The sequence below is a fragment of the Hippoglossus hippoglossus genome, chromosome 9 (assembly GCF_009819705.1).
Source record: "Hippoglossus hippoglossus isolate fHipHip1 chromosome 9, fHipHip1.pri, whole genome shotgun sequence".
NCBI classification, from domain to species: domain Eukaryota; kingdom Metazoa; phylum Chordata; class Actinopteri; order Pleuronectiformes; family Pleuronectidae; genus Hippoglossus; species Hippoglossus hippoglossus.
In genome coordinates, this window is record NC_047159.1 from 21,828,411 (window position 1) to 21,854,822 (window position 26,412).

Sequence of the window (26,412 nt, forward strand, 5' to 3'; positions counted from 1 at the left end):
CTTTGTAGTGGAATATGTGCAAGCAGCCAGAAGAGGCTTTAAGACTGAGACACCGACAGGCCACAGAGCTTCTGCGGTTGATGCACAGCAAGCTTGAGGAAATAAGTGGGAGAATGATTTCCAGTAGAAATCCGCACAGCCGACACACTTCAGCTGGCCCTTGAGGCGATCTGTCCATTTGCAGCAAACTGTCAACAGGGAAACACAAAGCAGTTGTGCCGTGTCGGAGGCTCTTCTCTGGTCTTTTATCTCAAGTCGAGCCGTTGATGATCAATAATACATCAATTTCCTGGGGTATTTAGTTCCATAATATAAACTGTCACCACAATATTGTTCTGTATGAGACGTCCTGTATGAAATGAAAGCGTTGTTATGCAGGACCAAGCAAGTTAATGAAACTGGGCTTTGGAATTCAGTATTTGTTGTTGCCCTCGGCCAAAACACAGCGGTATGCGTGAATGTTTTAGCTTATAGTGGTTTGGAATATTACAAGACATTCTAGCAGTAAGCGTCAGTATGTTTCGTGTCTGCAGCTTGGCAACAATGCATCAGCCGAGGCTTTAAGTGAAACAAATCTACCCTATTCTGACTGCAGCATCTGTTCAGTTTCGCCAGTGGGGTTAGGACTAACAGACAGAGTTTCCTACCTATTCCAAAGATTCAACTTGAAATTACTGCAGAGCTTTTGAACACCCATCAGCCGGTGTTCAGCCGCAGCTCCTCAGGCAGACGCTCCCAAAGCGATCGGGCTTTCAGCTGCAGATCCACCGTCAGAGGAGCGACACTGGCTACTTCATGAATGTGATCACTCTCACTTTGACTCTATTTTAGCTTTATGTTTATTTATTTTTTATGCTTTGTCCTTGATGTTGTTGTTTGTTTTCTGCCCTTGTTTTGAGTTTATCAAGTTGCTTTTTATTTAAAGCTCTGAAACATTTCAGAGACCTTCGGCTGATAGTGAGATGCAGCTCTGTTGGCAAGTTTCAAGTCTCATTTATCTCAAAACGTATGCTTCCCTAACTTAACCACGTCTAGCATAGCAGATAGACAGTCTTTCCTTTTACTAGTCCGGTGCAGTGTCTGCTCTAAACCTGCCTGTAGGAAATGGACTGTGTGGTTTGGCCTGTGGTAATTCGGGTTAGGGCTCAGTCCACGGAACCCTCGAGCTGCACCACCACTGCTGTACAAAGAGCTGTTTATCCAAAGTTTGGTGAAACTCAACTCTGCAAGGCAGATCCCAGAACGAGCTGTTCTCGGGAAACGTCACGTGTTTATGAGTCCCAGCGCCCTCTATAGCACTAAGGTTTATTAATAATTAAACATATCACATTTCCAAATCGCACCAAATTCAACATTGCACTTTCTTGGGACCTTTACAATACCTATAGCAGGTGAGAATCCGATAAGGTTCCTCAGATATGCGTTCCACATACAGACAGACAGAGATTTGTGGAGTTATTAGATAGATAAGTCATGGTCACTACACATCTCAGCTGCTCCACTGATATATGTCCATGCTGTCGTTGACCTCTGACCCCTCTGGACTGATAATGTTTAGTAATATTTTTTTTATTAGCCATGAGTCCTAGACACACGCTGAACGGCCTCCGGGTCCTGACACTTAAGCTCCCTATGGGCTGCCGGCCATCTTTGGGCCATCATCCAGCCTCTGTATGGCCAAGTAAAAAAGTTTAGGTTGGGTTATAATTTCTTTTAGAATTGCAAAAATATTCTAGCAAGAAAAAGTTAGCAAGGATGTTTCATCTTCAGGTCTAAAGATTTTATACCATTTGAATTGCAGTGGCAAAGCACACAGCTGCATTTGTAATCCAGTAGCACCATGAATATGGAAAAGATGAAAACCAATAGTTGAACTACTTCATGCTGTCTCTTGCTTGACCTCAAACTCTTGGCTCCTGCACTGGCCTTGACTTTGCAGCATTAAAACGTACAGCTACAGATACACTTCCTCCATCCAAAGAAATATATGAAATGTTTGATCGTTGTCCTTCAAAAGTTTCTAAATGCCCGTACCACAACACAGGTCAGTCACCACTGCTTATACATTTTCCCAGTGCTGTTTGTTTCCTGGCACGTCCCACTGAGACGGATGCATTAATGCATCTCATCAGAGGGATCAGAGCTCAGGGACAGCTCACAGAGTTAACCCTGCACCTGGCAGACGGCTCCAATGTGTTGCTGAAGGACATTTTGATAGGCATGGCCACATTTGCTATGTGCATACACTGAAACTTATCTTTGACTGTTATTTATTCCAGACTGCAGCCCAGACAAAGATATTGAATGTGGAAGAATATCAATAAAAGACAGCACACCCATTTTTGCAGCTACCCGTCTCTTACTAATTTTTCTTTAGACATTTTCCAGTTACGGTTTTCTCTTTGTGTCTCTCCTTCATGTTCGGGCAGGCTCGGCCTGGCTGCCTTGGCAACAAAATCATTGTAATCTTCTCTGTCAAATGACTTAAGATTTTTCCTATTGTTATGGCAGGACCGACCGTTTCTGATTTGAGCATTCAAAGAGGAGATCCCGGGGGGGGGGGGGGGCAGCACGCCTCAAGATCCCTTAATGTACCACATGTTGAAAATGTAGCTCCCAGACTTGTACTATTCACACTGATTAGAAAAGTTGGACAAAGCAAAAGTCTGAAAGGTGCAGCTATTGCAGGGAATTATCTATTCATTATTTTAGAAGGAAATAGTGGGTGGTCTCTCTTTCTCTCTCTCTCTGACACTGCTTGACTGTTATTATTAGTGTTATAATTATTATAACTACCTATCATGATTATGACAATAATACCACTGCTATTAACTGGTGCTGCTTTCATTAATAACACTATTATTATTTCCATCATAACAACCAGTCTGACAGCTGACGGTTGCACAAATGTTCCTGGTCTCTCTCTCTCTTCTATATCCCTTCTTTTCTCTTGAATGTTTTAATTGACTGTTAAATCTGTTGTTGTCTTCATAAATTCAGTATAAATGATGTCCACTCAGTTTTTTACACTGTTAAGCTTCTGTCAAAGGACTCAAACCCTTCTGCACATATTTTAAAAAAACTCCAGGGGCTCAGAGGAAATAATCCCTTCTCCACTTTCTGGACGGGTTTTGATATGAAACCTCACGTGGCTTAGCAGTGACTTAAAAAGTAGTAGTGATGGGAATTAACGGAAGAATGAGAGAAAAGTATTTCTGCTTAAAAAAGTATACTGCTTAAAAAGTTTAGGTTTAAAGGTTTTGGTTTTTAGAGTTTTGAGGACCGAAAGTATTTTTCCTATATAATATTCTTTGTATCTATCTAGTCAGTGTCATGTAGGTAGATATGTTATTGCAGATAAACAGTAACCAGAGGGTCTAACCCAATTTCCAGAGTGGATCTATTGGTTTCAGTCACAGGAGAACAGTTAGAGGTGAAGGGAAATGCTTTAACAGTGAGTTTAATGATCGCAGATAATACTTTAAACCTCACTACATGGATTCTGTAGTTAGTTCAGTGGCTTATCCTGACCAGACAGATTGGAATAGAGGACAATTTCCATGCAGCACATTTACTCCCCTGCTCTTCTCACACTATTAAAATCCAATATGATTTTACCAAGGACAAAACCAATTCAATAATTATACGGAAACATGATACAAGCCCGAGCTCTCCACCCAACAGCAGTGGTGTAATGGAACGCTCTGCTCATATTCGACACACAATTACACACGCATGACTGTGGCCTCGTGATCCTGCATCAAAATGAAGATAGTCATCACAGTCATGGTAATTAGACAGCGCTCTGTGGGGAGGCTTTATTTGTGTGTTTGGGTGGCACCCTGGACTACAGAGCACCTTAGTTTGATGGCTCCACACATGAATAAGTCATATCCCGGGGGCCTATCCATATTTCATCAAACATCCTCATCCATAATGAACACTGTTCACCAGCCGAGGCCCTCACCTGATAGGGGCTGTCTCATCGCCCTTGTCCAGCCACTCCTGCGGCGGGATGATGTACATGCACCACAGTCCCCAGTTGTAGCCGTGGGCGGCGTTGGCGTACTGCTGCACCTCAAACGTGTTGTACTTGATGTTGTCTATGGCGGGCAGGATGATGCGGGTGTGATCCTCCTTCATCCGGGTCAGAATAGGTTCGGCCCTATGGATTTAGAAAAGAGAAAGAAGTTAAGAGAAGTTAAGTGCAGACTCTTCAACTTAAGTGCGCAGGAGCTGCAAAGCAAAGCTGCAAAAGGTGAAACAGGAACGAGAGAGGAGAATAAAGCTGCGAATATTTTAACTCTGAGGTTTGAAATACTGATATTGCAACAAGAACAATTTGGTCATGAGTGACTCAAGAGGTATTGTAACTGAGTATAAACGTAAAATAAAAGAAAACTGTGAAAGTGCTTTAACAAAAAGTATGGTGCAGGAAATCCACCTTGGAAAAAATAAAATAAAAGACATTAAAAAGAAAGGCATTCACTGTTGATCCCGATTCCACGATGCCAAGAGCAGCTCTGGATGACTGCATAACATTTCTCGAGTTTTACTCTGCTGCAACATTTACACAGGTTTTCCCGCCATGAAGCAGTCTGTCAAATCAGCATTTATTCAACGCTGAAAACGATTGCCAGCAGGATCCGATCCCTTTTTGCGAAAATGAATTTTTCCTGCAACAACAAATAACATCGTATCATATTTTATCTCTCCTACTCATGAAAACGAAATGTCAAAATGTGACACTTTTCCAGCCGAGAGACGTGATAACAGGTAAAACCTGATAAAGCAAAACACATCAGGTGCCGAGAGAAGCGTTCTTTATCCACGCTCTCTCTCTCTTTTTTCCATCCTCTGTGTGAAAGGTTGCATGTTAGTTTGTGAAACAGCCTTCCTCTGCACAGACATTATCTCATGGCTTCTGCTCAGGGGCTGCTTGGCCAGCACATATTCTTTTAGAGCGCATCAAATCGAGAGCAGGGGCCATATTCACAAAACATCCTGGGGCAAAGCGTGGCGACGAACAGGCCCTGTCTGGTGAGAATAAACACCTTTAGAATGAATTAGCAAAACAGTTATATTTGAATGAAACTTGTTTTTTAGCCTGAGTACAGGAATCATTTAGCACCAGCTCTGGGGGTAGTTGAGAAGGATCATCTCTAATTACTGAGAGCGGTCAATCTATTAACCAGGTCAGTGGTGTCAAAAGATTAAAAGGCATTAACCTTTTTAAATAAATGTCTAAAACCCGTTTGAGCGTGTTGATGAGTGTGCGGTGTTCTGGCTGTTAGAGAGAATTTGACTTTGCTTCAGACAGTACGCTTACTTCACAGCCCAGCGGTTCATTTCCTATAGATTTACTCCGGCTATAAACAAGGTAGCATTGTGGATGATGATAAATATGTTGACAGCAGTGGATGCAGTTGATTTCCAGTCTCCTTTCAACTGTCAACACTGATTTATTTCAAACAAATAGTTCAACATTTTGGGAGGTGTGCTTATTGCATCTTGTTGATTTAAAACCATGCACACACAGAAATGTAAAAGGAAAACAATGTGGTTTTATAGGAAGTTACTTCCTGCCACAGAGTCTCAGTCAGTGTGTCTGGCTTCAAACCTAAAGACATGAATTAAGTGGGTCATTCAGTTTCTGATGTGTATAAGAAGATACGATACAATACGATAATCCTTTATCAGTCCCACTGCAGGCTAATTGGCTGTGTTAGAGCAGGAAAGGGGATAGTACAAAATTAAATCAGTAAAACTAATTAACAGATAAATATACAACATAAACAGAAATTATAGGAAAAAAATGAAATTAAGAAAATGTACATTTTAATTAGAATATAATGTAACAGGATTTCTAGACATTGAATTGCACAGATAGAAAATTTGTATTGAACAGTTAAAAGATGCTAAACCTGACTGAGTTTATAATTTATATGAAGCAGAAAACCAAATTTCTTATCCAAACTTAATCTTTAAGCTTTAAATAATATGTAGACTAATTTTCCCTACACGCAACAATGACCATGACCCTTCAGAAACATAAACCTCAGCTTGGGCAGCTAAAACCTGATATATTATTTATCTGAGTCATGGAGCTACAACTATTAAAAACACATCAGTGAGCTACATTATTGCAACGGCGACTTGTCCCTTTTTTACAATGAACATGGGAGCGACTGTACTGTGCTACTGTAAACCCAGCATAAGATGGTGAAAATTTGTGACTCATTTTTTAATGATTCGAGTTGAGTTAAGTTGCAAATTACAGAGAGACCTTTTTATGAGGTTTGTTGAAATTCCCAAAATTTGGAGCATCATGCTCATCCTGTAACCAAGCAACGAAAACGATGCACTAAATGGAAAAAACTACTGCTGTGTCTCTATATTGCCAATGGGATCAACAGCACAGTATGAGCAGTGTGAAACATGTTCTGTTCCAGCAGAGCTTCATTCCGTCCTCTCACCTTAAATCCACACAACTACAACAAACTGAATTTCCCTTTTTCATAAAACATGCAAGGTCGATAAATGTTTTCCGCCGTGCACCTTTTCCACAACCAATGCCAAACCCCAACACCAATCATAATGTGAAGTATCCACCAGCCCTTTCTCTCATTTCTTACAGTATCAGCTGCTCTCAGCAGTTTTCTTACTATGTCGGAAGAGGCACACGCTACAGCGCCAAGGAGCATCGTATTACTGATAAGATTAAACACTCCAGGTTTTTGGTTCTAGTGTCTTTTTGTTACTGGAGTGGTTCCCTGGCGATGCCACATACTGGGAGCTCCCTCTGCTATTCGAAGCCTTGGAGACATGGTGCTACGGTCCATATGGTAGAGCACAGAGCTGAAGCACTGCAGGCTCTGGCTACATTTGTATAAACTTCATCATGCTGAGAGATGATCTCCAACATATCTTCAAAGCGAACCTCAACGTGTTCAATTCTTCACATGATATACTTCTAAATTTAAAAAGGAGGCTGCAATTATAAAATGATAAATGTATCTCTGCAGAATACTCCCACACTCTCACAACTTTCTCTCTATCGCCCGACCCACTGACTTTCTCGCTCACGCCTGATTCCTTCCTCGTTCTCCCTCCCCCTCTTTCCTCCCCATCTACTTCTCGTGATGAAGTGAACCCATTTATCTTCCAAAAGCAAAATTACTACTTATCACATGAAGGTGGGGAACAGAGAGTATAGAGGAAACTGATACAAATGGAACTATATGGGATGATGTCACTAAAATATGAGGTAGTACCTAAAAAAGGCATAATTTATAACATGAGAGTGGCTGCTTAAAGTACTATAAAGAACTAAAGCTGCAATTCTGAGACGCAGGCAGCGAGTGCTTTCCCTCTTTACTCCAAAGCCATAGTTACTGTTGAAGAAACTATTTTGAGCGTTTTCTTCTTTAATTTGTGACATTGTTGATGGAAGCTGTGGATGAAAAAAGTGGGTAAATATAACCTCCAGTTAAAACCATGCAAACACCTCATATCATATAAATAAAGATGGCCAACATGTTTCCACTCCTCCCACTTTCCAGAAATTAAGCTAAATTTCCCGGGTACAAGCGGTGCCATCTTGAACATTTGGAGATAGAGTCTCAGGGGGTGGAGCCACAGCAGTGAGGTCCCACCCATACACATGCTCGAGCAATTGTCGGTCAGTCTCAGCTGTCAATCATGACGTTTCACCTCGATTTTAGCATCAAATAACTAATTAAAACCAAACTTACTGGAATATGAGCACTTGAACAAAGATGTTGTGTTCTTTAACTTTTTAGTTTGGTCCATGTCCCATCCACTAATATAAGTGAGGTGGGATTTATGCCAGCCAGCCACCTCTCTGTCTCTCTCTCTCTCTCTCTCTCTCTCTCTCTCTCTCTCTCTCTCTCTCTCTCTCTCTCTCTCTCTATACATATATATGTATAGGTTTTGAAAATTGTTGAGGTTAATGTTGGACTATATTATAATAAGAAGGTTTTTGTATCATTATGTTTCCTATCTACATACATGATTGAAGAATATTAGAAAGACTTTTGAATATAATACAGTTCAGTGCAACACCACTGGCATTGTTATTCATCTTATCTTAATTTGTTTCACTAAACTTTAAGTGTTGATTACACATATTTTATTATCCTTACTTTCTTTCATTGTTGTCTTTTATTTTCATTTTCAATACATTTTCAATGTCCTATTCTTTGCTAATCACCTGTGAAGTACCTTCAATTGATTTGTTTGAAGGCTGATATGTAAATAAAGCTGAATTGATTGATCGATTGATTGAAGTAAAATATGTTTGAAATACTGTCTGTAACTGTGTTAACCTTGAACACCATATTGCAAATGTCATAAAACTAGACTTTATGGTAGAACATATATATAGGATTGCCTTAGAGTGTGGAGCTGTACCTAATAAAGTCACCACTGAGTGTATAATAATCAAATTTCCATTGGTATTGGCTAAATGTCTTCACCTGCAAAATTGAAACAACCAGGGATCACTACAGATGAAAAAGCAGCTTGAAGTGTGCATCTGGTCTCATGCTGGCTGTGTTTGGTTCCCACTGCATGTTCCTGAATTAATTATGTGTTTAAGATTTTAATTAAATTACTTAATTGCGCTGGGAAAAAAACCTGAAAAGCAAACGTGGTAGTTTATAATCATAAGCTGGTGAGTAATGATGCCTATACGGTCACACGGGAAAAGTCTTTATAGCTGGTGAACATTCATATTCATGTTGAAAGCAACCACCACAACAAAGTTTTCCATACAGGCCACCTGTGCAATATTATAAGAATTAGAAACATCCTGTCTCAAAGGGAAGCTAAAAATCGAGTCCATGCATTTGTTACCTCTAGTCTGGACTGCTGTAATTCTTTATTGTCAGTATGTCCCAAATACCCAAAATACTACAGCGCCAGTAGTGACAGGAACTAGAAAAAGAGTTTATATTTCTACCACATTAACTCTTCTGCGCCGATGAGATCCTGCAAAATCCCGCTCCTTACGTATATAAAGCTCTTAAAGGCCGAGCTCCATGGTAACATATAGGTCTCTCCTGTAAACATCACTTCACTCTCAGAATGCAGGCTTCCTAGTGATGATGCTCTTCTGTCTCTCGTTCTCTGTGTATTTATATCACACTACAGGTCCTCTATCAAACTTTGTGTCCTTTCCCTCCTGTACTTTTCCTCTCTGTCCTCATTCTGCGTAGGATTATTATTACTAGTATTAATAATTGGTGCTGTTATCATGCTGCTGTTATTACACCTATGGGTCTGTCATTAAAACTGTGCTCAACTACAACGGTTATAAAAGTGTCTCTCTTCTCTCCCCTATTCTCCTTTAAACCCAGCCTATAACAACAGACGCCCGCCCAACCTGACTCCAATTCAGGAGGTTTCTTCCTGTGAGACAAAAGATGTTTCCCTCTGCTGTGGATAAGTGTTTGCTCATTGTCGAAGTTGGGTTCTTGATAAAATTGTCAGGTCTCAACCTTATTCTGTGAAGAGCCTTGAAAGAGACTTGGACACCAACTAAAATATTACAAGAGTCTGATATCAAAATATGCACCCTTTCATTTCAATCAATAGTGCTTGCAGAGTGCATAGGCCTAAAAGTGTTTCCACTTCCTGGTTAGCTTAGCACCTGTGTGGCTACTGCGTCTTACTGTTTAAAACCTTACAGCTCCCCAAAAGTGAAATTAAAGCGTCTTGATCACCCCCATGTGGCTGTCTATAGTATAGGTAAAACCTGCTTCCTCCATGTAAACGGGTGGGACAAGGAACAATAAATAACAATGAATGTTGCTGGTTATTTTCCAGAAAAACATGGGTGAAATGTCTTGATTGACAGTTGAGACCGACCAATGATTTGCCGAGTGTATTAATGGAAAGGGTCTTATCTCCAGAACGCTCCGGTGCAAACTCTGGCTAAAAATGTGCAAGATGGCAGCGTTTATATCCTGGGTTCAAAGAAGTGGAGATGAGTCATCCATCTTTACGTACACTTTTTTTGCTGCAGTACAATGAGTGACCAATAGAGTATACGGCCCGAATGGTGGGGCTTTATGCAGCTCTGCTAATACATCTGTGTTTACACAGCTCTTTCACATCCCTCCTTTACCGAAAGCCTGTGACAAATTCCACACTACGGTTATGAGAGTGGATAACTTCCACATTCACTGAGTACCTTCATCTGTTTGGAGTGGGAGATGTGTGACTGTAAAAATCAAATCATCCATACTCTCTGTGCTGGAATAAAGACTTTGCTTTAACCTTCCACATGGTTGTTATTGTAGCGGTGTTCCCAGCATGGTTAGTTCGACGTGGTTAGCTGAGGTTGTGCTGTCTCTGAATCTCCCTCTGCACTATAGCTAACCTTGAGAAGGTTTCTCTGCCTCCACCCCTGCACATCCTCCATCCATTTCCCTGCACCCTTGGGATCCCAGTGACACCCCTGAGCCAGCCAGCAGCTCCGGCACCTCAGGGATTCATGAGGCTGATATGACAGAGACGCTCTGGAAATTAGGACACATCTGGTCTCGACTGTCTCTCTGTGTCATTCCTCTTCATATACCTACCACTTCATCTGCATAACACTGAGAGGGTTATTCATCCACATCAATCCAAATCATACTCGGTTCCATACTACAATAGGATTTTTCCCCTTTCCAGTGATGACTCATCCAATATTGTGAATACATGTTGACAACCTCAATTGCTGTTGGCTCCACTGCCTCATTTCTTGTAGCGTCTCAAACTGAAGCAGGTGCTCGTTTGATTTATTCACTGTCTTTTATAACATCGAGCACCTTTGTCTAGTTTCATATTAGCCTGTGAGCACATTTCACAGAATTATATAAAAAGAAAAGGCTACCACAATCCAGGATAAGAATCACTGTACTATCTCAGTTTATATCAACTTCACAACATAGCAACGTTTCACACGTAGATATAAAACCCTGCAGCTCTCTTCTTTGAGATTACATTTTTTGTATTTAAAAATCCCAGATTAATGGATCTAGAATTGTGAATGATTCTGAAGCAGAGAAATATCAGATAATGGGATTTAATGGCACTCAGAGTTATGCCCCAAGGGCATCAGGGCCCTCGGCGCCAAAAATAAGACCTGCTTTAATTCTGCATTAGACTTAAAGCAGCAGAACGTGCGAGGGACAAAATGTAAATCTGGTACTGTGGCATTCACCAATGATTTACATGTAAAATGTGAGAAAAACAAAGGCACAGAGAAGCACATTGGGTAGAGCAACATTTTTGGTGGAATGAAATGAGCAGAATCAGAGATATCATCTTTTCATTTTTCTTCCATGTAAAAACATGGGGCCTGCGTTTCCCCCAGAGTTAGGTGTGTTAGGATAGAATCCATGAATATATCCTTGAGCTCCTCGCCTCAAGCAGCAATGGTCGGATAAACTCACATCTAATGCAACATCCCCAGTCTTCAGACCCAACAGAAGCTGACTCGAGACATCACTTGACACAGTCTTTTGTAGCTTAAATGGCTGTACACACATTCTGCAGCACTCCCAAGACCTGTTAACAGGTTCCCTTTTAATTGTTTAACTAAAGATTAAAAATCTGTCTTTATGTTTCATTTTTCTTTCAACCATTATTGCAAATCTTGCTTGGAGCCATTTAAAGCTAGCATCTGCTGTCCTTTCATACAGTTCCTCCTCTAACTCTGTAAAACTGGATATTTCTTAACTCTACATTTGGTAATATGACAGCACAAGTTCATCTATAAATCTTTTGAATGAGTTACCATAAAATATGAAGGCTCACTTAACACTCTGGACTCTCTTAGGCTTCTTCAGAACTTCAGTAGAAACAAGAGGTTTGACTTTAGGCTAAGAAAACATCTTGATTACCTGTTTCATTATTCTTTTTTTCTGTGGCTGTTTTCTACTGCATTACAATGTCTGATACTTCTGTGTAACAATGAATGTTACTCACGATAGTGACTATTAAAGTTAAATAAGGTATGAATGGGGGGTTATGAAGCCAGTACAGATGTAACCATGATAACCAATGTTACATGTTTTATTTTTTGTGGTTTATGTTTTAATAAAATGTCTTGTCAAGCAAAAAGTATAGATTGTTGTAGTGGATGTGATTTTTTCAGATATGTGTAAGTGATCATATTGACAGTATTCAGTCTTGATATGGGGGTTGCATATGTATAGATAATAGTAATAATAGTGATTATATAATAATATCAATAATAATAATAGCTGAATTTATATTGCGCCTTTCAAGAGACCCTTTACTTGTGTCCGTGGGGGTGATACAGTAAGGGAACTTATAACAATGCATTCTTGTGGTGAGAACAGCTTTTACTGGTTAGTGTTGAGCTTTTACCACACAGAGAAGTCAATAGTTCAGCCTCATAAAGTGTTAATTCAATAACAATGTTTCCAAAAGAGCTCAAATAACACTGTGGGTTTTAATCCATTTAGACAGCAAAGTGTTACAATGAACTGTGATAGTGTTAATTTGTGTTTGCTCTGTGTGCATGAAGCAGAATCTAAGCCGGCACTGCCTCCAACCATTAAGCAGATTAAATCTCTGACTGTGAGGTCGTCCACAGTCCTCCTGCCTGGCTGCTCAGCAGAGCAGCTCCAACATGTGTGTGTGTGCGTGTGTGTGGACATATTAATGTTGAATATTCATTATGGTGTCAGGGCTTCTTTTTTTTTTAAGTAGAAAGTGATGCAGAGGCATGAACTGGAAAATGATAGATCTAACACTATTTCTACATGCACTGCTCAGGACTTGGTTGATGTGCTGCAAATGTAGAGGCTGCATTAATCTCTGTCTTCTCTCTGTGGTTTCAGGGATCTGCCTGAACTGTGCACTGTGAAACCGTCAGTGTGGCTGCAGCCAAAACCACAGCCAGACACAGTGAGCAACATTACAAGACAACATTTACTTTTGTTGAAGGAAAATATCTCCTCCAGCTTCAATAACGCTAAAAGTGAATGCAATATAAAACCACTGCACCTGCGAGGCGTAACGAGCAGAGAGAGCTCCGTGATATTAACCAAGGAACTGATATCAAATATAAATGTGACAAATATTGCATATTTCATTATGACAGGGGGCGGAGGTTGGTTTTATCTGTTTATAACTTGTATAATTCCCACAGTTTGTCTTATTCGGAGATTAACTCACCAGGTCACATTGCGTTCAACATATCAGAGTGTTGCTTTCGGAGGCATGCATTTCATTACAGCCTCCCAGCAATGACAATCTTATCTCCTGCACACACTCAGCAGGGAGCGGCCGCTACACGGCTAATCATTAATCGTTATTAGAACCTGAGATTGCAACTGTGTAGGGGCTTCAAAAAACAAATAAATATCAATTTCCCAGCGCCTCCCTTCTGCAGCCGCGTGGCTGAAGCCAGGCGTAGAGCGGGTCCTAATTACAACACGCTCCCAGTTCCTGCCATTAATCCTGTTTATTTACGGAGCATGTAGACGGAAACGGGTCCGGGCTGAATGGACATCCTCTGTCTCAGGGATGGATGGATGGATATAAAGCCTTAGAGGAGATGGATTGCTCACATTTGGCTGATGCAATACCACATTAATGATAGGCAACAATTTCATATACTCATATTAAAGAAAAGCTAAGCTGTGGAAATCAGATTCCGCTACTCCTCCGGTGGAAACCGCTCGCTTCTTAACTCCTCGTAAGCCAACATGGTGTGAAGGGAGGGGGGGATAGCTGTCAGGTGCACTGTACAGTACGATACAATTATCTATGCTTTAACAGTAATGCGAACCAGCAATACGTTTCAGCTGCAAATGTACAGGGCCCCTGGGGGGGCGCCATGACAGTGAAACAGGGCCGCTCTGCAGCTGACGGCTGGCAGCATTGTCTCTGCTTCAGTATGCACAGGCAGGCGGTGTGTACAAGGTCAGTGAGGGAGACTCACCACAACATCTACAGGAAGCATCCATCTCACTTATCACTGTATGTGGCACGCTGAATAATCATATTATGATAGATGGGGAGCTGCTTCTACTCTAACGAATAGATACTGTAGATACCAAAAGTGAATTTATCTGAATAAAGGTGCAGCTCCGAATGTTTGCACACCTACAGTAGATAATGAATGCATGCACTGTTTCACACACACAAAGAAATCCAAGCAAGACAAACAAGCTTCTTGAAGGTGCCTGTCATCTTCTCTATCGCTGTATCCCCCAGCTTCTACTTGGGGAGGAATCACAGGGACTCTGCTCCTCTTCTCATTGCCTCGTGGAAATAAAGCGTGTGCGAAAGTAAATCTACGAAGGTAGCAGGTTATCGGAGGGAGATGGAAGCAGGGATGTGGGTGAGGTTTTATGCGGGTATGTGTAGGGGGAGGGAACAGTAGAGGGAGAGGTGTGAAATTTGCACAATGGCAGAAGGTGAACTAACGAAAAGGAAATTTGTCAGCAAGACCTCGACTGGTACAGCGGGAGCAATAGTGAGGGGCTAAAACGAGAAGTGACTCAGAGCATCGAGGTGGATGTGTGACTTAGAAATGTGCATCTATTTTTACAGCATGCAGTGAAACATGAGGAGAGGCTCCAGTTCCTGTTCACACTCTAAAACTGTTTGGCAGGAGGCAACAATCAAGGTACATGCAATGACCTCTTTGCCAAAGTCACAGTGTGTGGTCGCTGACTCATCTACGAGAGAGTGTTTATGATTTTTACATTCTAAGAAGGATGACACACACACAGACTGGCAAGTATACATCATTGGCTAGAGTTACGACCATAACAGAGGGAGATTCGAGATTTTTCAAATTTTCTAAGGGGCCACAATTTAAACAGAGGGGTTTAACTTTAACTTAACTTAAATGTGCACCTTTCCTGATTCAGAAGGGTGCACATTTAAGTTAAGTTTACTGTTAGCTTTATAGCTTAGAGCAAAGCTAACAGTTGTTCAAGGACATTGTTTACTTTAAAAACTCTTGACAAATTGTCATATTTCTTGTTAGTAAGTGACTAGTTCATTTAAAAAAATTTAAAAAAGATGCCCATGCCCAAGCTCCTGGATCCACCCCTCGACCACAGTACAAGTATTTTGTAAGACATGTGGTCTAAATTATTAGAATATTTTTGTTCACATCCCTATAGTCTCTAGTGGGCCAAAATAAATGCTGAACTGCATCCTAGGAAGCTGTAAACAATCTGAAACCAAAACGTTTCTCTCCTCTCTTCTCCTCCATCCCTCCTCTGTTTGCTTCATCCCTCCTTGCTCTCCCTCCTGTCTTCTCAGTCGCCGCCCAGGAAACAAAAGATACACTTCATCCTCAAACACCGACAGCAAGAAAAAGGCTTGAATTATGTGCCAATTACATCTATTTGAATGACTTGTTTACTGGTAAAACTTGAACAGCAGGCTCAGACATTTGACTGAGACCCCCACAAGTAATTTCGTATCGCAAAATAAGCCCTGAGCCCACAAGTAAATAATGTTCAAATGCTCAACATTTCAGCTCCTTTTTTAATTACACTCTTGCCTTTCAGTGTCTGACTCTCTCTCTCTCTCTCGTCATAAGTGTGTGTGTGTGTTGGGCAGGTAGTATCATTTAAATTGGGATTTAGTTTTATTCAGCTCGAACCAAAGCTCATTACTCACTGTTTAAAATGAAATGCAGGAGGGGAAAAAAAAAGCTTATTAAGGACAAAGCCTGACTAATAATGAGGGTCAGACTGCTGAGAAGTGCTGTGTAGTTAGAATTGGCCTGGCAGTATATCAAAATGCTCAGGGCAGACTACACTTCATATCTCCACGATAATAATAATACATGACATCCCTCTGTACTGAAAACATAAAAAGCAAACCACAAAGGCAAAGGGGAGAGAGGACAGGGAAACAGCGGAGACCTTCCCCTGTTAAGCATGACCTTCTCTTACCAGCCAGTGTTGAACTCGACATGGGCATCAAAGAAGCCGACCACAGGAGCCGTGGCGGCGTTCCAGCCGTGTATTCTGGCTCGGATCAGGCCCTCCCGCTTGCTGTTCCTCACAATCTTCACCAGGCCCGGGTAGCGTTTGTTCACATACTGGTCCAAGTTGAATTTCAGCTCCACTGAAAGGGGACAGATAAGAGAGAACCCTCTTTTAAATAACTTCCAAATGTCTGTGCGAGATCATTAACCAGGCAGCTGTAGTAAATGATAGAGTGTTTCCAAGATAACCCCGGGCTCGTGCTGAGTGGTTTTGGCCTTGCAGTTTGTGATTCAGGATCGTCATGAAAACAAATGTTCATTTTGATGTTGTTTGATTACTTTCACATTTTATATTCAAGCATTGCAGACTAAAGGGGAACCAGTGTTGGCCATATAATAAATATCTCATTGCTTTTCATATAAAAACAGCAAAAGCAAAAAATCATTAAATACATCATAGAGAACATTTAAATATATATTAAACAAGCAACCACCTTAAAAATTGGTTCAACAGTAGGTCCACTATAGTATCTTCCTCCCATTGAAGCTGCAGAGTTTACACACTCTACAATTTTGAATATATTGAATTGTATTAGTTCGTTAGCAATCCTGCTACATGAGACAACAAGTTATTTTGTTTGTTTGTTTATTAGCAGGATTATGAAAAAACTGCTGAACTAATTTGTAAGAAATGTTGTGGGGAAATGGGACATGGCTGAAGGAAGAACCCATTCAATTTAGGTGCAGATCTGAATAAAAGGGCGAATCCAGGACTCTTTTTTCCTTTCTATGCAGTGTTTCACACAGAATGAATTCACTTTGTGGCGATAGCAAGGGTGAAGGCACACAAAGGTGACTCTCTATCACCACAGATTCTGAGTGACAGGTACACAGACTAAAAATGTTACGGCAGCAATAGAGCAATACAACGAGTTAGCGATCCCGTATGTTGTTCTAAGAAGTGTAAAAAATGTATGAAACAGTGGCAGGACAAATTAGAATATGGCAGTCCACCAAAGTCTAGATAATTAATGGGAAACTCTGCTTTGACATGGATAGGACATTCTCCTCGGTGGAGGAATGCCCTCCCCAAGGATCCTTATAGTCCCATTATTAATAATATCCTCGCCCTGTGCGATGTAGAACTTGTGCATTTGGTGCCAAAGCACGAATATCAGACCAGTCTGAAGCAAACTGATGTCAGCCAGCCAACAAATCTCCCATATGACACCCAACAAGCTGGCCCACAAACTGTAAAGCAAATGGGTCTTATAACATCCATTAGCAACACATTACTGTTCCTTGCAAAGTGGTATGGCGAGGAAGTGATAAAGTTAAGGGTTAAAGCACAGCTGGTTGCTGCGCAGTGTCACCATCTGAGTATATGCACTCCTCTGCTGATGTGTTCATTGCAGCTGTAACATCGCTCCTCTGCTGTCACATATGATGTCATTCGTCACCACTGGAAAAAAAGTTGTAACAGCTAGTTGCACAAATGGCTGTGTGCGTTTCATTGGAGGATAGATGGCTGCTTGAGCTTCTCCTCTGGGTTTCTGCTGAGCGTTCCACTTTCTGAGGGAGAAATTATAAGGATGCTTGCGGCACATTGAACAGCATCCACATCTGACTTTGGCTCGCAACATAAATCAGGAAGTGAAAGTGAAAAAAAAAAAAGGCAATCGAATCCCCCCGTTGACGTGACAGAGGGGACTCGGTGAGTGGAGGGATTGTCAGGATTGTTTCAGGTCTCAACATACAGCGGTGGAAGCTGCAGAGAAAGTGGCTACATGTGGAAGCAGCGACCCCCAATCCAAATGGACGTCAGCCTTTGACACTAACTAAAGAATGGAAGCCTGGATTTAGTCTTTTTCTATCTGTAGACTTGTTTTTTCCAATTAAAGTTTAAAACTACATGTATTTAAATGTACTTTCCAGCTGGATACATTATTTCTGTGTGCACTTTGCATGTTCTGCTCTTGCCTGTGTGATTTTCCTCCTCTTCTTCAAAGGCACGCTGTGGTTCATTTTAATGGTGGAAAGAACATTTACTAAGGTACTTTACTTAGATAAGTACATTTGTTTAGGTATGCTACTTGTACTTGTATTTCTGTTTTAACTTCTATAAATCCATTCCATGACTTTTCTGGAAATCTGTAAAACAAATAAGCTTACATTTGCAATTTGATCTTGTCTTATAAAAAGGCAGTGCCTAGTTGTCGTGTTTCAAATATCATTTAGCAGATCCACCACAGAGTTATTTCCCACATGGATGAGACCAAACGGCTTCAGCGAGGTTCAGTTATCCAATATGTTTTTTTTTCTTCTTCACTCCTGCCACATTAATAATTTCATGGACCTCATCTTAATCTTATGACCCTCTGGATCTGACCGGACCCCCATAAAAAGCCACTTGGAATTTGGAATTTATCAGAGTATATATATATGTATATATTATACATACAAAGTGATGATTCTGAGCATTTCATCTTACACCTCTGGTGTTGGGTGTCCTCTGCCACCCACAAGAAGTTACAAATCAAAAGAAAAATATTAACACAGCTTAAACAAAAAAGTTTAAAATACTGAATGTCTAATAAAAGGCTAGTTAGTTATTCGTCCACAGAGAGCTGAACTCATCAAAGCTGGACCTTTTCTCTTTCATCCCTTTGGTTAAAAGCATTTCAGAGCAGTGGGTACAAATGAGCATGCTGTTAGCATTTAGCACTAATGTCACGTAAAATAATTAATACATATCAAGGTTCATGTTGTTGTTTTTTTTGTTTGTTTTTACCAAATCCCTGTTTGGTTCAGTCACTGTTAGAAGCGGCATTGAGCTTCTTTGAGGGACCAAAGACCTTTGCACCTCGGTTCTATTTGCACAGTTGAAGGTTTGAAACCAGTGTGCTGGGACTCCTTCATCATCAGCCTCCCCTGCAGCGACAATATGATAAAAGCTATTAGAATGTAATAATTACTAGGCTTTGCTAGGAAGTAGAAATGTGAGGGGCCTCTCTCTAATCCCAGCAAATAAAATGTAGGACTTAATCCATGGGAGGAGAGTTATGGAGCAGGGAATACAATTTAAAGTGTGGCAGTGCAACATAGCAGAGGATAAATAACTGCCATGAATTTAAAATGGATACAGAGTGAACTGCATATGACGAGCACCATGAATTCCTCTGGTGACGTGGAAGAGTATACGTTTTGCTGTGTTAAGGTCAGATGGTTTAATTATTTAAACCTTGATAAAGCTTGGAATTCACCTACAAAGCTCAACTGTCAGGATATATATTCGTATTCAAAATAACCTGCAGGATTGTCAGGATGATCAGCATCACAATACCTGTCAGCTGTGTTTTGTTCTGTCTTGGAGGAAGAAAACATGTTTTACTTCTGCTTCACAAACCACAGGCTGCATTCTTCTAGAAGTGGATTTATAGACCTGTCTCCGACACTGATACGGGAACAGATCTGAAATTGATCGCTCTGATCAATCACAAGCAGACTAGAGGAGTTACCTAACGGGTAAAGTGGCTCACCATGAGTAATGTGATGTTCATTAAATATTGAGAAAAACTGTCGCCAAATGCAAAATGATACTCCCCCGTACTGGCAAAACAGTTTCTCAGAAATAACAAGCCATTGGTTTGGCAGTGGACCTGAGCACTGCAGAAATAATCTGTGCAGCGGCATGTCGGCAATATGTAGGGTTACCCACCTCTCACACATTTATTGGAAACAGCCCGATGGTAAATTGGTTCATGTTTTTCTGGCTCCTCAACCCTTAACCCACTCTTAACACTGTTACATCCACTCCATTTCAAATTCTGCTCTGGCATCACACGCGGGCTTTTTTCTCTGAATCACTGAAAGATACATTATGAAAACAAGCATCAGGGATACACTCTCTAACCTGAATTAAAATCTATTCATGGCCCATCTTCACTGCTTTTAATATATTCATTCTAATAGACTGTGATTTCATTACCTTATTTAGTGATATTAATAAGTGAAGCCAAAGCGCCTTGATCGTCTGGTGGCTGGCTGCAGTATAGGTCATAAACCTTACCTACTCCATGTTAATGGGTGGGACATGGACCAAACTAAAAATGTCAAAGCACACATCAAATAAATATTTCTCAAAGATGGTTTCGGTCATTTTAGATAGTTCTTATCACACGGATGTTCATTCAAGTGCTCATTTTCTGGTAAGTTTGGCTTTAATTAGATTCTTTGATTAGAGAGTGTTAATGTCATGATGTATCCCAAACGGTTGAGTCTGTGTAAGTATTGATGTTGTGAAACACTAGGTGGCGTTATGACTCATGTTAAAACCATGGATGTCTCCAGAAAAGTCTACGGCAGTGTGGAGGTGAGGGGGCTGGGAGAGCACCCTCACCTGCTATAGAGGATCAATCAGCGCAGGTGAGAGCTGTTAGCTGATTGGTCCTCATGCTTAAAAGGCAGCGTCGGCGCTGCCTCAGGACTCAGAACTCAGGAAGGAGCTCAGAAAGACTGAGGCTCCAGAGACTCCCAGACACTGAGTGGAGGACTGAGCTGCAAAGCCAGTCCGCTTTATGTTTGTAGTTTGAATTTATGTTTATTGATTAAATAAAGAATGGTAAGAAGGAACACTTCCGTCTATGGCTGTATGTGGGAGAGCCCCGTGGCAAGGTCCATTGCCACAGGCAGGGACTGAATGCTGAGTGTGAAGTTTTATAGGGGAACGTGTGACTGTCTCAACTGTACTGTAACTAAGACAAACTCGTACTTACCTTTTGTTTTTTGTAATCGAACAGTAAGTCCCTAATTTTCTAGACGAAGCTCATTTGATTGAATATAAAGTCCAACAAAACGGAGCTAAACTGAAGACAAATAAAGCTAAAGTGTCACAGTGAGTCAGGCCCATTTCCTGCACCGTTCTGCTGAGCACACCCTCTTTAATCAGATTTAATGTATGCGATGTTTAAAGAGATTCAGCTCCACTTGAAATTAATATTACAAGCTCCACTCAGCTGGTCCTCAGTTTATATCCTGTTTTCATTATATGAATCATTAAGTTATCAATTTGGTGGCGGTATTTGCTGGAATTGAATCCTGTAGGGCTCATTAAACCTTTTTCCGTGCTGCTTACATGGTGAACAACAGTGAGCCGGAGTCGTCGCACATCTAAAGCTCATTGCTGGGAATGGGAATTTAGTTCAGACTTCTGGAACCAGTGCTGTGAATAAACCTCACAGCCACCAATAAATGTCAGCAGCTGTCCCGGTGAAGGAAATGTGTGGCAGTGACAGAGCAAACATGCTTCCTGTGAGTTATTCATTATGCCAGGAGTGAGTGTGGCTGTACCTGCACTCATCTCACTGAGCCTTGTTCAAATGAGGCGGGACAGAATGTGCCATCCAGAAAAGGTCAAGCTGTCCAGCCTGCATGTTAATTGTCTAATGTCAGAGCCGAGACACAGCTCACACATCTGCACAAATCATCATCACTGCGGGTAAACACGGAGTAAGAGCTGCTGACGGATGTGTCTCTGCAGATCGTGACCTGAAACTGACCTTTCATTAAAGACGCACAAGGCGAGTGGACACACAACATCAACACCTAGTTGTCATGTACCGGGATGTCAGCGAGCTGCACCCAGCACATTAATGTTCACTGCCGGTCTGCCACGCTTTACAGCGAAGTGCCAAGAGCTGTAACATGAGTTCAGCTTTATGTTCATGACCCGTCCTCTGCATCACGTTCAATTTGTCGCCTTTTCTGCACTGAGGCAACTTTATTCGATTTAACAACTCTGATGACGATGAGTTTCTACGCCTCAAGTGTTATTATGGAAAAATTGGCTGAACCTCCAGGGCTTAATTAGTGGGAATGGGTTGCCAGGTATGTGATTTAAATCTCAGGATATCAGACAGTCGTGGGTTGATAAAGATGGTTTCTCATTGTCAAAACTATCTGAACATTTCTAGAACAGTTTATTTATTTTTTATGCTTTTCTTTTTTGGTAACCTGCTGGAGGCAACATATTCAAACAGTAAACACAACAGCGACGCCTTATCCCCTTTTGGAAGTTGATATGATGAATGTGGTAAAAGACAGTTGCCTATGTACTGATCTGGCAGACACAGAGACACATTAGTTTTTATTGTGTTTCGACATCAATGGAAATCGTAAAACGTTTTACGAAATGAGCTCCGGAATATGTGTGGGTCCCGACAGATTTTTCCTTTCACATATGAATAACACAGCGGGAAATTGTCTGGATCAACAACAGGAAAATGTCAAGAGTCAGGACATCATGTATTAAATTCAATTTCAGAAATCATCTGTGTTTTGCGTTCTCACATACAGCCCTTCTGGAACATTCCAGGAAAATATCCAGACTTAAGTGCATGTCTGAAAATAGCTAAATATTCATCTTCCTTTTATCTCTGTTTTGGTCTCCACCAAATTCTGAGCGCAGTATTCAAATGGCACAGCAACAAGTCTGATGAGTGCTGTAAAGTTGCAGGCTCAACCAAAACTGAAAGATGCTAAAATATTCAACAGAGCTGAGGGGAGCTGCAGAGTCAGATGGTAAATCTAACGAAGAGGAACCTCTTATCTGTTTATTTGTTAATAAAAAAAAAAATTTAAAACCTACTTTTACTCAGAGCTGTTGCAAGTACTCACAGTCTAAACGCTGTTTCAGAGGCTTAAACATCCTCGCAATAATATTTTATGGGAAAGATGGTGTAAAGTATTAAAACAATACTCTCAGAAAATACTGCAGCCTTTATAGTAAGTAGGGTTGCCCTTAACAAATCTATTGAGGGACAACCCTAGTAAAAACGTGTGTGGCAGACTGACTTAATGACATAATGAGAGGAGGGGTTGTCTTTCATTTTTTGCATGCTCACGGGCTTTTAACAGGTCCCTGTCTAATGGTCGGCAGTTAGAGCCTCAGCAGGGAATGTGTGCCAGTGGTGAGTCCTTCCCGGCCTTCTCTCAGTATGTTATTTATGCACCCTCTTCCTCTGCCAGCCTGAGGGAGGCAGGCCCATTATTCAGTGCCAAGTAAAGGAGGGCCAAGTGTCGTCTGAAATCTAGTTCACTGTCCCTCCCTCTCCGAACAGGGGAGCTTTTGGGATGCGGAGCCGGGCACCTTCAGCTGCTGTGGGCGTCGCGGTGTGCAGGCAAGTTAAGCGTGTGCCCACATCGCCATGGAGACCGTAGTACACAGCAGTTTTAGAAAGGGATGAGACAAATCCCCTCCCTTCTCATCCCTCCTTTGTTAAAGCTATTTTAAAACCTGGTCTTCAAGAGTCCACCCTCAGGGGTTCTCAATCCCTTCAGCTGTTACTCACAAGCCAAACACACACACCTACGCACACACACACACACACACACACACACACACACACACACACACACACACACACACACACACACACACACACACACACACACACACGCGCGCGCGCGCGCGCACACACACACACACACACACAAAATATGCAAAAACTATAATATAAAAAGACGGACGACTGTGGCAGGAGTCCAAAAACATCACACTCGCTCATCTATGCATGACGCCTTCATTCAGGTTCCACCAGGGAGGGAAAACATGATAAATGGAGAGACTGTCTGAGCTGTTTAAGCAAACTTTGAGCATTAGACAATGATAACCTGCAGGCTCGCTTGGAGATTTACTCTGAGGGAAGAGAAACAATTAAACGTGGGAGAAATAGGATGAGATCAGATACTGGGTCAAACCTCCACAGAGGCGTGAAAGATCCTACTCACCACTATAAAGTCATGTCCAGCAGAGCATATACAGCAAGAGACCAGGGGTTAGAGAGTGGTTGAGTGGTGAGTCTCTTATTTTTCACCCGATTCAAATGAAAAGGCTGTAAAATGTCTTACCACTGTCGCTGTTGTCGTCCACCAGGATGATCTCCTTGAGCATGTGTGCTGGTGTGTGGTTGACCACGCTGTGGACAGATCGCAGGATCACCGACAGCGCCTCGTTCACGAAGATGAAGACTACAGAGATCTGAGGAAGGTCCTCTGCGTATGTCAGCTGCTTGCACCTGTCAAGATACATGCACGATTATCAGACAGTGCAGAAATATACCAGGACTTCGTCATTAGCATATCATCCCATGAGGAAAACACAGAAACAGTTTGATCATTTGATCAATACCTGACACATATTAGATAAGGCTGTTTGCTTCTGACCCCCTTCATGTCTGTCGGTAGAGTCATGAGACAGTAGCTTAGCTTTGCAACAATACTGGAAACCACAGGAAACACTGAGCCTTACTCTCTTCTCTTGGCTGTTTATATCTACATGCATTAACAGGCATGCTTAAGTCCAACATGTAAATATGCCAGATTTAGTCAGTGGTTGATGACGTTTTTAACATATGGCAGACACAAAAATGAAAAATGAGAAATAAAACAAATAACTCAGGATGAAAAAGCGATGCTTAACATATATAGGGAGCCCCCAAAGGTGAAAAGACAGTTTTTGGTGATAAGAGCTGACACTTACTGATGCGTACATAATTAATAAACCAATGACAATATTGTAGGACATGTGAAAACACATAGCACATGTACGGCACAAAAGTACAAATGAATAGAATGAAAAGAGTCTGAAGACACAGGTGTATCAAGTAAAAGCACATAAATGATTAAACATACAAACAACAATTAATGAGCAGGGGAAAAAAGAAATTTGTAAAACAACGACATAGCCTAAACCACTGTAGCTTCCCTCTTGTCTCACAGAAAGGACAATTGTATTGATCCTCATATCTAACTCTCAACAAGGAGCATATAATGCTATTTTCCAACATGTAGAGCCAAAGAGAGCCCCTGACAGATGTGAGACCTGAAGATTTGAAAACATAGTCAAATAAAGATATTCACAGTGTTGCTGCAGTGCTCCCTGACACCATTTATTGAAACCCCCTTAACAGACCCCAGGACACCCTTCAATAACAGCACTTTGATATCTCCACACGTACCTCTGCGTCACCCTCAACCCACTTTTGACAGCAACAGCATAAACTTTTCTCCCTGCAGACATTTTGACTCATCTTCGCAGGAAAAACACAAGCGTAGCTAATAACATTAACGACGGCTCCGTCCGCATTAAAGCGTACCACTGAGCATGTGCAGTAGCAGAGCTCTGAGACTGGCTCGGTAAACTGGATGCAGAGCTAATCACAGGGATTGGTTACACCTTTTTGAAAAACCCTGAATATTCACATAGAAAAGATTATCAGATGGATGTGTGGAGTTTAAGATGCTTTTACCTGTTAAAAACTGCGTGTTGTTTCCAGTGTATTTTCATGAAACAAAGATACGTATCCCTCGATTTTTTTTTTCCCCCTCAGCATATCAAGCCAGTATGGCAAAAAATAGCACTCTTCTAGATTTCTTTTCAGTTCAGTTCCATTTGATGGTGAAGCAGCGGCTCTCAGACGAGGATGTTCTGTACCAAACTGTGACTGGTGTCAGTGCTGCTGCTGGGAAGCTGCACTACTGAAACCATTTGTTGAGCAAAAAGCACATTCCTCCAAGAGTCAGGGGGGGAATGTGGAGTTTGACAGGTTAATGACTGAGTCACCCCCAGTCGCATCTATTGTGTATTTTGTCATCATCTTATATAATTCAGTGGTGATACACTGACTCTTTCAATAACCAAAACCAAGATTATTTAATAACCTTAACATTATAAATTGTACGCGGCTGTATTTATATATTCTTATCCACTACTTTAAGTGCTTTACAGTTACATTCACCCATTCACGCACACAGTCATACAGTGCTTCTACATGCAGAGCTTTTTATATCACCCATCTTTCATTCACAATTTGGGGATCAGTATTTTGCCCAAGGACACTTTGGAATACAGACTGGATGAGCCGGGCATCAATCCACCTTCTGTTTCCTGGACAACCCACTCTTCCACCTGAGCCACAGCTGCTCAATTTAATACGGTGTCTGTTGCCAAAAAATTTGTTTTTTTAACCTGAATTATGAGAATCTTCTCATCAGAAAATAAACAGATCACCAGTGACCAACATCCTGGTAAAAAATCATCCGTATATTTGCGTTCTCACATATAGCCCCTCTGGAAAAGGGTGTCGGGGGATCAGTACATGTCTGAAAGCAGCCACACTGTAACACATCTGTCTCATGAGCATGTATGACCCTCTTTTTTACCTCCTTTCCTGTCTCGTCCTGCAGGAATCAAGTCTCTGAAGTATCGCTGTCTTTAAATGGGAACATTTAAAAACCTAGATAAGTGTTATCCTGGTATTCAATCAATCAACCAAATTTGATTTGTTGATCCCATAATCACAATTGGCCTCATAGGGCTTAACGATCTCTACAAGGTGCAACATCCTCTGTAC

At 41.3% G+C, this 26,412-nt stretch overlaps 1 protein-coding gene across 1 annotated transcript in view; it reads right to left on the minus strand.

The window, feature by feature from the left end:
- galnt9 (polypeptide N-acetylgalactosaminyltransferase 9) overlaps positions 1–26,412 on the minus strand; it is a 96,253-nt gene that overhangs the window by 42,421 nt on the left and 27,420 nt on the right. The window contains exons 3-5 of the mRNA XM_034596332.1: positions 23,909–24,075; positions 15,966–16,140; positions 3,968–4,165 (exon numbers count right to left, since the gene is read on the minus strand). Of these exons, the coding sequence (XP_034452223.1) occupies positions 3,968–4,165; positions 15,966–16,140; positions 23,909–24,075 (540 nt within the window). The remainder of the gene's footprint in view (positions 1–3,967; positions 4,166–15,965; positions 16,141–23,908; positions 24,076–26,412) is intronic.